A 14,953-nucleotide genomic window follows, 5' to 3' on the forward strand; every position below is an offset into this window, starting at 1 on the left:
ACTTTAGGCTCTGCCTAATAGTAAATATAGCTTAAGCTCTGTCTACCAGTAAATATAGCTTAAGCTCTGTATACCAGTAAATATAGCTTAAGCTCTGTCGACCAGTAAATATAGCTTAGGCTCTGACTAACAAATGTACCTTAGGCTCTGCCCAATAGTAAATATAGCTTAAGATCTGTCTTCGAGTAAATATAGCTTAAGCTCTGTATACCAGTAAATATATCTTAGGCTCTGTCTTCGAGTAAATATAGCTTAAGCTCTGCCCAATAGTAAATATAGCTTAAGCTCTGTCTTCAAGTAAATATAGCTTAAGCTCTGTATACCAGTAAATATAGCTTAGGCTCTGTCTTCGAGTAAATATAGCTTAAGCTCTGTCTACCAGTAAAAACAGCTTAGGCTATGACTGACAAATTTACCTTAGGCACTGCCTAATAGTAAATATAGCTTAAGCTCTGTCTTCGAGCAAATATAGTCTAAGCTCTGTCTACCAGTAAATATAGCTTAAGCTCTGTCTACCAGTACATATAGCTTAAGCTCTGTCTACCAGTAAATGCAGCTTAGGCTCTAACTAACAAATGTACCTTAGGCTCTGCCTAATAGTAAATATAGCTTAAGCTCTGTCTACCAGTAAATATAGCTTAGGCTCTGCCCAATAGTAAATATAGCTTAAGCTCTGCCCAATAGTAAATATAGCTTAAGCTCTGTCTACCAGTACATATAGCTTAGGCTCTGTCTACCAGTAAATATAGCTTAAGCTCTGTCTACCAGTAAATATATCTTAAGCTCTGTCTACCAGTAAATATAGCTTAAGCTCTGTCTTCGAGTAAATATAGCTTAAGCTCTGTCTACCAGTAAATATAGCTTAGGCTCTGTCTACCAGTAAATATAGCTTAAGCTCTGCCCAATAGTAAATACAGCTTAAGCTCTGTCTACAAGTACATATAGCTTAGGCTCTGTCTACCAGTAAATATAGCTTAAGCTCTGTCTACCAGTAAATATATCTTAAGCTCTGTCTACCAGTACATATAGCTTAGGCTCTGTCTACCAGTAAATATAGCTTAAGCTCTGTCTACCAGTAAATATATCTTAAGCTCTGTCTACCCGTAAATATAGCTTAAGCTCTGTCTACCAGTAAATATAGCTTAAGCTCTGTCTTCGAGTAAATATAGCTTAGGCTCTGTCTTCGAGTAAATATAGCTTATGCTCTGTCTACCAGTAAATATAGCTTAGGCTCTGTCTACCAGTAAATACAGCTTAGGCTCTGACTAACAAATGTACCTTAGGCTCTGCCTAATAGTAAATATAGCTTAAGCTCTGTGTACCAGTAAATATAGCTTAGGCTCTGTCTACCAGTAAATACAGTTTAGGCTCTGACTAGCGAATGTACTTTAGGCTCTGCCTAATAGTAAATATAGTTTAATATTTGTTAAAAGTATACAGGTTCATGTTAATTCACAGTACATAAACTAATGTTAAAAGATACAAATTTACATTTTAATCATGTATGAATACTTTTTTAGCTTAATATTAATTAACATTAATAAATACTATTTAATTATTGTTCATATTAACTAATAAAGTTAATGTTTACAAATGAAACTGCATGATAAAGGGTTGCCAAAATTTTATATATTGTTCTCGCCCTGTGTGTGGATCTTAATGTGTAACCCTTTCATTGCTGTAACCTTTAAATCCAAACTGGCAGAGGGTTACTGTGAACGCATGTGCCTGCTGGGCACCGTTTTCCTGATGCTACCAGAATGGCGACTGCACTGATGGCAAGGGCCCGCCATCGCTGCTTGCAGCTATATTTTTTACTGGCTTTTTCTGAAAACAAGACAATATTTTTTACTTGTCTAGAAAATCCTTCTTGATTTGAGAATTTTTAGATATTTTGGCTGAAAATGACAAAAAAAATAGAAGGTTCATAAGCTGACATTAACTAAGAATGAACAACGGTGTTTATTAATCTTAGTTCATTTGAACATTTACTAATGCATTATTAAAATCAAAAGTTGTGCTTGTTTACATTAGTAAATGCACTGTGAATAAATGTATTGTTCATGTCACATTAACCAATGGGATATTAAAGTGTTAGCAAAATTTCCATTTGGATTCATCAAAAAAAAAGCCAAAAAGATGTTTTCACATAACTTTTTTTTAATACAAAAGACATCAAGACCAAAAATCTTTGTGTACACAGACGTCTTTTCATCTTTGTTCATCCGCACAGGAAGTAACCATCAGATTTCTGCATGACCTTGAGTGATGAATAAAAAAACGATTTGCATAATTTAGTACATACAAGTTTTAGGTGTGAACAGTCTTTACAGTAATCATCTACTGCATCATCTGATACATAAACATACATATTTCATTCTTTCTACAGGCACCGAGTTTTATCCTGAAAGCATTACATGTCTCCGTTTACGAACGGAAAGCTAGACAGCTCACTAGTGTCTCAAAATCAACAAAATGTACCAAAGCAAGGTTCTGCATGGTCTAATTGTCAGTAATAGGGAACACAATGCAGAGGGAAATAAAAACAGCACTTGAGGGGTCAGACACCAAAGTCAGTAACTGCATACTTCAGATAACTTCACAAATAACACCAGTCCCATCAGCGGTCGATTCTCCCTATCATCCAGCGGTTCACTTTCCAAACACACTCGGGCACTTCGTGAGGGGTGGGAAAGGTTTTTCACATGATGATTCGTGGTTCAGGAACAGAGTCTGTGATGGATTTATGAGGCAGAACATTGGCACCGTTGATGTAGAGTTCATCGTTCACGATCACATCTTCACCCAGAACCGTAACGTTTTCCATCCGCACCTGACCGACACAAATCACACAGTATGCGTCATAAAAGTAGCCAAATGCAGTGTTGGAGGTAACACATTACAAGCAACGCAAGTTATGTAATAATAATACTTTTTCCAAGTAACTAGTAAAGTAACGCATTACTTTTTAAATGACAAGAAAATATCGGAGTTACTTTTTCAAATAAGTAACACCAGTTACTTTTTCCCCTCATTTATTGTTTAATAGCTCGCCTGTCCACATGTTAAGAGAAATTGTGATAAAGATGTTACTTAAATTAAATTAATTTATCTCGCTCACTTAAAAAACAAATACAGCGTTTTTTTTTTTTTTAATTACTCAAGATAATCTAACATTTGTTTTCCCTTTTTATTACTAAAGAGTTTTCTCTTCTTCTGTGGTCTACTGTACAAATGTGAATTTACTTTTCTCCAAAGAGGCTTTTGGTGTAAAAAGGCTTTTCCATTTGCCAAAAATATAACTTTTCATATTAAAAACAAACAAGGAAGCCCTGCTCAGATTTGAAAAGTAACGCAAAAGTAACGTAACACATTACTTTCCACAAAAAGTAACTAAGTAACGTAATTAGTTTTTCAAATAAGTAACGCTAGTTACTTTTCCCCCCCATTTACTGATTAAAAGCTCTCCTGTCCCCATGTTTGAGAGAAATTGTGAGTAAGATGTTACTTTAAATCTAGAATAAATGTGAACATGCATTAATTCATCTCACTCATTAAAAAAACAAATACAGTGTTCTTCAAAATGAATAAAAACAGAAATTCAACGCAAACCTGCAATAATTAAATACGTTGAATCATACAAATATCCTTTCTGTATTTAATCCCATTTTATTAACCGATGTCTTTGCTGCCGACCTTCAATGATCCAATTCATCCACACTAACAAGCAAAAATTAGTCAAGATAATCTAACATTAGTTTTCCTTTTTTTAAATTGCTTTAGAGTTGACTTTTTTCTTCTGTGGTCTACTGTACAGACGTCAATTTACTTTTCTTGAAGCCTGAGGCTTTTGGTGTGAAAAGGCTTTTACATTTGACAAAAATAGAACTTTTTATATTAAAAACAAACAAGCCCTGTCCAGATTTAGAAAGTAACACAAAAGTAACGTAATGCATTACTTTTTTAGGGGGAAACTCAATATTGTAATGCATTACTTTTTAAAGTAACTTTCCCCATCATGCCAAAACAACCCAGTAATAGTTTCATGCTTGTCCACATTTATGAAATGACAAGTGGTTACTACTTTCATGCTTTGAAAAAAAAAAAGGTTAAAATTCTTCATAAAAGAGTTGAAACTGCTATGAAGAAAATAAATGAAAAGGTGGCGCTCTATTAATCAGCACTGCAAAAAATGCTCTTTTTACTTAGATTTTTATTCATTTTCAGCCTAAATGTCTAACAATTCATAATCAAGAAGTAAAAATTCTTGTCTTGTTTTCAGAAAAATCTAGTCAAAATTAGGTGTTTTTGCTTAAAACAAGCTAAATAATCTGCCAGTGGGGTTAGAAAAAAAAATCTTATTTCAAACCGAAAACCTGATTTTTTTTCCCCCATTGGCAGATTATTGAGCTTGTTTCAAGCAAAAAAATCCTTCTTGATTTAAGAATTTTTTGATATTTTGGCTGGAAACAAGACAAAAATCTAAGAAAGAAAACAATTTTTGCAGTGTAAATGAAAAATTTGTATTGCCATCTCAAACAACTTTTTACAGTTTGGCAAATTATATGCATTTTAATAATCAACAATTGCTATTAAGTAAAGAATTTCTTATTGTAATTATTCTACTAAATGTCTTAGTGATCTCCACTTGATTTTTAATGCCTTGGATGTGCATGCTTCAGAAACAAAACAAATGTCAATGAAATTAAAGAAATTTCGGTAACACTTTCTACGCACTGCAAAGAATGCTTTTCTTACTTAGAAATTTGACACAAACCTGTGCGCTCTATTGCTCAACACTGCAAAGAATGCTTTTTTTTTCAGATTTTTTTTGGTTGTTTTCAACCAAAATATCTAAAAATTCTTAAATCAAGAAGGACTTTCTAGACGAGTAAAAAATCTGTTCTCAGAAAAAACAAGTCAAAATTAAGTGAGTTTTGGCTTAGAACAAGCTAAATAATCTGCCAGCGGGGTAAACGGAATACAAGATTTTAAAAAGAGAACAAGATTATTTTGATTGTTTCAAGCAAAAATGCACTGAATTTTGACTTGGTTTTTCTGAAAACAAGACCATTTTTACTCGTCTAGAAAGTCCTTCTTGATTTAAGAATTTTTAGATATTTTGGCTGGAACCAAGACAAAAAAATCTAAGCAAGAAAAGCATTTTCTGCAGTGAAACTGTGAAACTCACCCACTGCCCCACTGATGAGCTCCATCCCACAATGCACGACTCCAGCCAGGAATGTGAGCGTATGTGCGCCCCCTTCAGGACGGTGCAGCGCTTTACTCTCACGCCATCCTCCAGAACAACACCAGCTCCGATCGTCACATTGGGCCCGATGGTACAGTTTTCACCAATCACCGCCGTCGGGTCCTGGGTTGAGGTTAATTGACAAAAAGTAAGTCATATATTTTTGTTAGTATCATATTCTGCTTACTATATACTTACAAGCAGGGATTGAAATTATTTTTTTCACTCAGCAACCAATTTGGTTACTAAATATTTAAGTTACCAGCCATTCGTAACTTTTCCCAACAAAAAAACTGAAATACACCAATAGCGTGAGGCTGCTAACATGTGGCAAAGCTAGTGTTGCAAATCATTTGGTGCCAGTACTAGTACAAAAAAATAACATCTTAATATTTTCTAGGATTTTATTAACAACAGTATTGATTATTCATTATTATTACATGTAATTGCATCAAATAGTTCTATAGATGTGTGTCTTTCCCCATTCAAATAAATAAAGCTCTATTTGCTCTGAACATCTGTTAGAAAAACAGCTGACTTGCTTTAAAAGAATGCTACAAAACATAAGGAGAGATTATTTAGTGCTACTACCTTGTGTTCACAGTCTACGTATGAATATGAATATAAACAAGACAGAACATGAAGTAAAAGGTAATAAATGTTGACATAAGGAGTGGAAATGTGTCTCACCACAAGAACGTTTCCCAGGAAGCCCGGTCCGGTGCGGAGCCGCTCAGGGGCCTGCTGTCGTACCGACTGAAGATACATGCACATGCCTGTTAGGAAGTCTTTGGGCTGGCCAATGTCCATCCAGAAACCTGAAACACACACACACAATTAACAAAACTAAACGTATATCAGCGAGTTTAGTAAATATGAGATGCATACTATAACTGGATGTGATTGAAATTAAACCAAGTGTGTAAAGAAGGCACTCAGGGAGAGAATATAAATATAAATATTAGGCAGCACAACTTTTTCCAACACTGAGTGTAAATCAGCATATTAGCATGACTTCTGAAGGATCACACTAAAGAGTAAGTTCATAAATGATGTCACTGATTTTGGAAAAAAAAAAAAAAAAAAAAAAAAAACACAAAATGACTTATTTTCAATATAAAAAAAAATTTAATCTGATGCTGCCCCAAAACTAACAATGCATGAAAGCCAATCTTCTTACTAATCTTTCACATGTCCAAGACTGTTAAAAAGGTAAGAAAAGAAAAAAAAAAATCCAGTCCACAATTACCTTTTATATTGAAAATAAGTCATTATATGTGTTTTCTTTTTTTTTCAAAGTCAGTGACATCATTTATGAACTTGGCAATTAAAGAGTCAAAATCCTGATTTTTTTCAAAAGATCAGGACTGAGGTTGATTAACAGATTTACGCAAAAAAAAATTTTTTTTTAAATATTTATCCACTACATTTTTACAGCAGTTTAATTTGGTGAATGTTTTCATCCACGAACATGACGAAAGGGTAGTAAATTTGCCCAGAGCATCCAAAAATTTCAAAGCATTTTCTTAAAATATGTGTCAAAGTAAGATTTCTCACAAAAAATCATTTAATTTGCTTTAACAGAGAAAAAGTTGTGGCCAAATTAAGGCTCAACAGGACCCCACAGTGGACAAAAACGTCCACAACAACACATAAGGGTTAAGACTTATTAAATTTCAATTTATATGAAATAAGACCTAAAATGTAATGGAAATATACATACATACAGTATATGTAATATTTAATGTGATTAATGTAAAAAAAAAAAAATTAATTCTAAACTAAAATGTCATTAATGATATTTATTACTACAATATACCCTGAACTTTCCATGACAGCAGACAAAATTGATTTTTATTAGCAATATTTTCATCAGTGTTTATATTTTTCTATTCACCTTTATAAAGTTTTTTTTTGCATCACTTTTCATTTCAAATAATTACAATTCAACAAATTCTACAGGGCTGCTACCAGGCAGATTAAATCATTTACACTGCAAAATTACAAGTGCAATGAATAATATAGAAATAATGTTCTAAGATTCATTTTTTAAACACATTCATGAATTTACAAACAAGACATCTTCATTCTGTCCAATGAGTGTGAACAGCCATTAGGTCCGTCAGACCAAAGATATTTTAGCGGTAATGTGACCAAAAATATTTAAGAATCTGAATTTTTAAAACATTATTTAAGACTTTTTAAGATTTTTTTAATGAGCCGCGGACACCCTTGATAAACATTAGAAACTTCTTTAAAAAAAAACATTACAAATCTTACTGATCCCAATTTTTTTGAACGGCAATGTATATCACTGAAAGTAGCTGGAGTACTGATAATATAACGGCTGTATTGGAATAATCCTTTATCCTTTACCTTGCAGCTCCATGGCATAAAGGTGTCCCTCCTCGGCCATGACAGGAAATATTTCCTTCTCAATGGAAGTGGGTCGCAACTGAGTACAAAATACAGAAAAGATCAGCTTCAGCAAAATGAAAACAAGTTAAATATTAATGGAATAGTAAAGAAAATTGTCCCACTTCCTCAAAGATTTTACTCGCAAACTGACCTAAGATACTGTCTCACAAAAATCCAATCAGAGTTTGAGGAGAAACTGTCTGTCAACATCTACATTTCAATGCACACATTTATGCATTTGACAGACACTTTGAAACTCAGAAGTGGTATGAATGCATTTACATTGCAACTGTATAAATACATAATAAATTAATTAAAAATACATTTCCTTTTTGACCTTTTTTGACCGTTTTTTTATGCACCTGTCAAGCTTAAGATTTTGGCTATTTGGGTGTTTCATAAAGTGTTTTTCAGACTAGTGGGAAGAAAACATCCAGAAGACACTTTTAAGAGTTTCTTTTAAAGCACTGTATCTACTTGTGTCAACAGATTTCAATTACAATACATATTTTTAAAGGCCATGAGTTTTTTCTCCTACACTGAGCCATAAATCTCCACTTCAGTAGCACTTACGCACACCAAACTTTACATTTCTATTCCTGTCTATATCCTGAAGGTTTTTACAGAGGGATTTGTTCATATATAATCAGCTTGATTTTATACATTTTAGTCCCTCCCAAAAATATATTGTTTTTTGTCTAAGTATTTTTTGACAAAATGAGATCCCTCTGTAAAAACACTTTCTAATATGTCAAAAAAAAAAATTAAACAAGAATTTTGAAACAGACTTCATCCAGTGTTTAGAGTTTTGTACTAGAAATGTATGCAAATTAGCACATATTTCATTAAATAATGTCTCATTTGCATATTTAAACCTAACATTTTAGAAAACTTGTAAAACAAAAAATGTTTGAAATTATCAATGTAATCAATCAACTGAGTAAGTAAAGTGATAACTATTAGTTATTTTTTTTTTTACCCTATTCACCTGCAGTGTCTTGCCTTAAATAAAATATTATAAGTGGATCTTCCAGTATCAAAAACAGTAAGACTCTGACTTCTTTTTCGCATCATGATGAAAGCCTTTTCATAAAGTTATTTTATAATGTGTTACAGTACAAACTGCAATTCAATGACGATATATTTTACATCATGCACTGCAAAAAATGCTTTTCTTACTATTTTTTTGTCTCGTTTCCAGACAAAATATCAAAAAATTCTAGATGGGTAAAAATTATTTAATCCTTCTAAGAATTTTTTGATATTTTGGCTGGAAACAAGATACAAAAATCTAAGTAAGAAAATCACTTTTTGCAGTGTGAGAATGATAATTTGAGAGGAGAAATATGCCCGTCATGAATTGCCACAATTAAGCAATAAGGTACTTGAGGCCGTGCTGTATCGTGAATAAATCACGGCTGAAGGGCGTTGTTAGGCAACCCTGCAACCCCTTCAGCCGTGATTTATTCATGATACAGCACGGCCTCAAGTACCTTATTGCTTTTATAAAACGGTTACCACACAATAAAAATATTAAAATCAAAAATATATATTAATTTATATATATTAAGTTGTACGTTTTCATAAAGTAAAATCATTAACTGCCTTCCGCTGTAAAAAGTAGTCCCTAACTGCTGCAGCTGTGTTTACGTTGCTAAGGGTGGTTGCTAAGGGGGTTCAATGATACACAAAACCGTTGAGTGAAGCGGTCATAGCAGTGCCGTATCATGAATACGACACAGCTGCTGACCAATCAGAATTGAGGAATGGAACTAACCGTTTTATAATGCAATATAATGTACTTTAATAATGTACAAAACCATGCTTTAGGCTTTAAAGGGATAGTTCACCCAAAAATGAAAATGTGATGTTTATCTGCTTACCCCCAGAGCATCCAAGAAGTAGGTGACTTTGTTTCCTCAGCAGAACACAAACGAAGATTTTTAACAAAAACCGGTGCAGTCTGCCAGCCAAATAATGGCAGTCAATGGTTACCAAATCTTTAGAGGAAAGAAAAACATGCACATACAAATTACATCCTGCGACTCGTGACGATACATTGATGTCTTAAGACACGAAACGATTGGTTTTTGTGAGAAACTGAACAGTATTTGTCTCAGCATTTTTACCTTTGATACACAGCCACGTCCATCTGTCATGAGCACGAGTTTAGCTTTCGGCTCGTTACATGTGAACGCGCTCTGGCGTAGCATACGCAAACGCCGGAAGCGATCTGTCGCATGTATACGACACTCATTGTTTACACAGTGCACAGAGATTGAGGGTATAGCGGCTATTCAAAATGGTAATTACTTGCGCTTATCCTGATTGTTTAAACCGATTTAAAGCTGAAAGATTACATTTGCTTGCGCAAACTCATCCGGGACTTTTAACCGATTTCCCCTCAAGGCATTTGCGTATTCTACGCCAGAGCGCTACACGGGTAACGAGCCGGATGCAAAGCTCGTGCTCATGACAGATGGACATTGCTGTGTATCAAAGGTAAAAAATGATATAAATACTGTTCAGTTTCTCACAAAAAACGATCGTTTCGTGTCTTAGGACATCAGTGTATCATCACGAGCCGCAGGGTGTAATTTGGATTTGTCTGTGCATGTTTTTGTTTTACTTTTAAAGGTCTGGTGCCCATCCACCTCTATTATTTGGCTGGCAGACTGCACCGTTTTTTGATAAAAATCTTCGTTTGTGTTCTGCTGAGGAAACAAAGTCACCTACTTCTTGGATGCCCTGGGGGTAAGCAGATAAACATCAAATTTTCATTTTTGGGTGAACTATCCCTTTAAGCAATACAGTATGTATTGATTGCAGTTGAACATTCTTATAAAATGACAGTCCTGACCTGGATTCTCTTCAGCATGGCAGGACTGAAGATGTACATCCCAGCATTGATTTTGTTGGAGACAAACACTTGCGGCTTCTCAACAAAACGGTGTATTCGTCCTGTGTCTCCTTCATACACAACCACACCATACTTGGATGGTTCTTCCACTTTTGTCACCTGAAACATCGTAAAAAAAAATTACATTTTAGTATATTTGACCTATATTTAAAATGACATTTAAGTATACTTGACTTATACATAGAAAAAGTATATTTGAGCTCTACTTGTGCTGTGAGAATCTGTGTTTGCATTGTTATACGCTAGGTGCGCCATTACACATCTTCTGAACAGAATTTACAAAACACAAGTGAAGAAGAAACCGAAACAACAGATGCTTCCACATGTAATCTAAACAGCATCAAAACCATAGATATGGAAAACTGAGTAACGTTATGGAATAAAATGAAAGAGGTAATAATGCCTGTCAAGCTTTGGGGTGTTGATCAGTGTTTTTTGTAGCTTTTTGTTCAAAATGTTGTTTATTTATTTTGTATTTATAAAAATTACCCACATTCAAGTGTTTATAAAAATGAGGGAAGCATGATGCTAGAATAAAACGTTTTTGTTTACAAGCAGATGCCATTCTTTCTTTTGATGTTTTGTTGAGATATTCATAGCAAAATATATGCAAATTAATACCTAAATTGAGACATAGTAGTATAAGTGTGATGTAAAGAAAACTTACGAGTATACTTGCAGTATAAAACCACTAAACTAGTAGTTTACTTCAAAGTGTACTAAAAATGCATAAATAGTATTTAATTAGTAAACAGTATCAGTGTATATAAGTCCACTTTTAGTATACTTGCAGTACAAACTGAAAACATAGATCCTAGTTGTGTACTCAAAGTATACTTGTATATACTATAAAGTGGACCAATTTATCCCAAGGAGTATTGAAATAGTACACTTAAAAGTATACTACTAGTACACTGATATTTGTATACTTACTTCATAAAGTATACCTAAAAATATACTTAAGTATACTTAATAAAATAAACTTCAAGTATACTTCTTTTTGGTAAGGGACATCAGGTTAAGATCTAAAAAAAAGTACTTGTCTCATACAGTGCCTTGAAAGGAGCTGTTAAACGTCTTATGATAAGAGTATGGAGATGAGTCATAATTCAGCATTGCATAATTCAAATCTCAGACAGTGAGACCATAGTTTCCACAACATTTCAGATTTGCAAATGAAATTGGCTTACAACAATCGTGCCCTCTCTGCCGTGCCGCTGGTGGAACTTCAGCATATCGTCGAAGGGGAAATCGCAGATTACATCACTATTGAGAACGAAAAACGGCTCCTCGTTGTCGGTCAGCAACTCTCGGGCCAAAGCCAAAGGACCAGCTTAGAAAACAAAAACAAAAAAGCAGATTTACAGTATTACTCTGGATGAGTTTGTGCTATCAAAGCGATATGAAAGTGTTCACCTACCGGTGCCTAGAGGCTCCTTTTCATGCGAAAGGGAGATTTTTATTCCAAGCTGTGCAAATCACAAATAACACTGCATGACTTTGATATTCACCACGTATGATGAGAAAGTGCATTTTAAATGAGCCAAACCCGATAAGCATACCCTCTGCTCTTGAGCTCTCATCTCTCGCTCCAACAGGTCAGACATGTAGCTCACAGCCAAGATGACATGACGCACTCCAGCCTGAACACACCAAGAAAGACACCAAAAGTTAATATCTATGTGGTTGACAGAAGGCTGGGATTGGGTAGCAATATTAAAACCTGTTCTGGCCCAGTTCAGGGCTGGTTATAAGTTACTATTTGGCTGAGATTTGACCCAGTTATGGCCCATGTGTGGCTCACGTCTGTTCCAGATCTGGGCCAGAAGTCAATTGCTATGTGGGATATGACTGTAAATCCAAATTGAAAGAGGAAAAAAATCAAACACCTACCTTGACTAAAGCCTCCACCTGATGGAGCAGGATTGGTTTGTTGCAGAATTCGACCAGCGGTTTGGGCACAGTGAGCGTGAGCGGCCGTAACCTCGTGCCATAGCCACCGACGAGAATCAGAGCTTTCATTATGGGTCAGTAGAGCAGGACGCAGTCAGTGCAGAAGGGCATCAGGTGTAATTATTTATATGCAGAGCCTGAAAAAGAAAATGAGATACATTTTGAGTCAAAGTCGGCTTTATTGTCAATTCTGCCAGGTAAAATTGCGTTACTCTCAGATCCTTAGTGCATAGCTGATAATGTTAAATACAAAAGGTAGAATTTAAAAATTATAAATAAATACAATTATACATATAATCTAACATTTTTTCTTTTATTATAATATACATGTAAGGGCAGACGGCAGAGAGTGCAAACCAAACAGAGTACATGACATTACATTGAGCAGGCGCTTTTATCCAAAGCGACTTACAAAAGAGGACAATGGTAGCAATCAAAAACAACAAGAGTCTCACTTAGCCTAATGTAGTACATGTATCAAGGTTTTTTAAATTTTATAATAAATAAAAAGAAAATAGATCAAATTAAAAAAAAAGAAAAAGCAAGCAAGTGTTAGAGGCCTAAAAATAGATAGATAGAACAGAAGAACAGCGAAGCTAGTTTTAGTTATTTTTTTGTTTGCTTTTTTGTTTAAAGAAAACAAGCGCTAAGTTAATTGATAGAGATTTTTTTTGCTTTTTTGTTGTTGTTTTGTTTTAAGAAAACAAGCAGTAAGTAAATTAATAGAGATAAAATACAACAAGAACAGAGAAGCTAGTGTTAGTTTTTTTTTTTGTTTGCTTTTTTGTTGTTGTTTTATTATTATTATTATTATTATTATTTGTAGTTCTTGTTTTTGTTTTGCTTCTTTTAGAAAACAAGCAGTAAGTAAATTAATAAAAGACAGAAAACAACAAGAACCAGGAAGCTGGTGTTAGTTATTTTTTTTGTTGTTGATTTTTTTTTTTAAGAAAACAATAGAATAGAGAAAGAATACAACAATAATCGAAAAGCTAGTGTTAGTTATTTTTTTGTTTGCTCTTTTTTGTTGTTTTATTTATTTATTTATTTATTTTAAGAAAACAAGCAGTAAGTAAATTAATAAAGATAGAAAACAACAAGAACCGGGAAACTAGTGTTAGTAAGTTTTTTTTTTTTTTTTTTTTGCTTTTTTTTAAGAAAACAAGCAGTAAGTAAATGAATAGAGAAAGAATACAACAAGAATCGAAAAGCTAGTGTTAGTTATTTTTTTGTTTGCTCTTTTTTGTTGTTTTATTCATTTATTTTTATTTTTTTTAAAAAAACAAGAAGTAAATTAATAGAGATAAAATACAACAAGAACAGAGAAGCTAGTGTTAGTTTTTTTGTTTGCTTTTATGTTGTTGTTTTATAATTATATTTTGTAGTTGTTGTTTTTGTTTTGCTTTTTTTAAGAAAACAAGCAGTAAATAAATTAATAAAGACAGAAAACAACAAGAACCGGGAAACGTCTAGGTTACGAAGGTAACCCTCGTTCCCTGAAGGAGGGAACGGAGACGTTACATGGGATCTCGCCTGAGAGACCGATCATCTCTGAGCCTTATATAAAAAAGGCCAATTGCAAATTGGCGAGTGGACGTGCGCGTCGGCCACTCCCCCGTACATACGGGTATATAAGATGGCGGCGCGCATCACTCAAACAGGTTTTCGCTGTAGAGCCGTCAAGCCGGCGTCAGCGCGATGCCAGGGGCGTGGCAGGGGAATGTAACGTCTCCGTTCCCTCCTTCAGGGAACGAGGGTTACCTTCGTAACCTAGACGTTCCCCTTCAGTCGAATCACTTCGACGTTACATGGGAACTAGCCCTATGGAAAAGGCCACGACCCTGACGCCGCGTTACGCACAACTTCACGTGCTGACAAGTATACGTGCCGGCAGGCGAAGTGTAACGTAACCTTCCCAACGCCCTGAGGCCCAATAAGGGGGCCCTTCCAGGGATGCCAGTTGTACTGAAGCATGGGTTGGGGGGCGGAGCACATGAATTTTACATGTGGAAATGAGAATAATTCAATATATCCATAAAGGCTTTTAGGGATATACGAGGGAAACAGCGGTCTCCTCCGCTGGATGATAAAAACTAAGCCACAACCTGCGGGGCGAAGGAGACCCAGGCAGGATCACAGTGCAGGACTACTCCACGCCTAGCCCTGACTGCGGGGCAGGAGGACCCAGGGTTCGCCGGAGGGAACATTCTGGGAAATAGCGCACGGATCCACGTGGGAATGGCGCCGCAAGCCGGCACCAGCCGGTCTTCCCGCTCACCTGTGAGTCCTCATGTTAGGACACGGGAGAACGGCCTCTGCGCAAGGTTGTAGAACCAAGCGAAGGTAGGGTGTCGCCCAGCCCCCAGCTTCTGGTTTTTACATCTGCTGGTGAGGTGCCGTGAACCAAGGAT

At 35.1% G+C, this 14,953-nt stretch overlaps 1 protein-coding gene across 1 annotated transcript; it reads right to left on the bottom strand.

Annotated features, from left to right (window-relative positions):
• Nucleotides 1-2,148: 2,148 nt before the first annotated feature.
• LOC141305410 (mannose-1-phosphate guanylyltransferase catalytic subunit beta) lies at nt 2,149-12,691 on the bottom strand. The gene is made up of 9 exons (XM_073832510.1): nt 12,483-12,691; nt 12,152-12,232; nt 12,010-12,058; nt 11,780-11,922; nt 10,530-10,688; nt 7,628-7,706; nt 5,942-6,069; nt 5,192-5,374; nt 2,149-2,833 (listed from the first exon to the last, which is right to left on the bottom strand). Exons 1-9 carry the CDS (start codon nt 12,609-12,611, stop codon nt 2,702-2,704), a joined length of 1,083 nt encoding a protein of 360 aa, XP_073688611.1. The 5' UTR covers nt 12,612-12,691; the 3' UTR covers nt 2,149-2,701.
• Between the last annotated feature and the right edge of the window lie 2,262 nt (nt 12,692-14,953).

Source organism: Garra rufa, unplaced genomic scaffold (assembly GCF_049309525.1).
Source record: "Garra rufa unplaced genomic scaffold, GarRuf1.0 hap1_unplaced_002, whole genome shotgun sequence".
Lineage (NCBI taxonomy): Eukaryota > Metazoa > Chordata > Actinopteri > Cypriniformes > Cyprinidae > Garra > Garra rufa.

Coding starts and splice junctions, on each gene's coding strand:
- LOC141305410 (XM_073832510.1), bottom strand. CDS start 12,611: ATGAAAGCTCTGATTCTCGTCGGTGGCTATGGCACGAGGTTACGGCCG. Junction 12,059..12,151: donor TGAGAGCTCAAGAGCAGAGG/GTATGCTTATCG, acceptor TGATTTGCACAG/CTTGGAATAAAAATCTCCCT. Junction 5,375..5,941: donor TCCTGGGAAACGTTCTTGTG/GTGAGACACATT, acceptor ACCTCAACCCAG/GACCCGACGGCGGTGATTGG.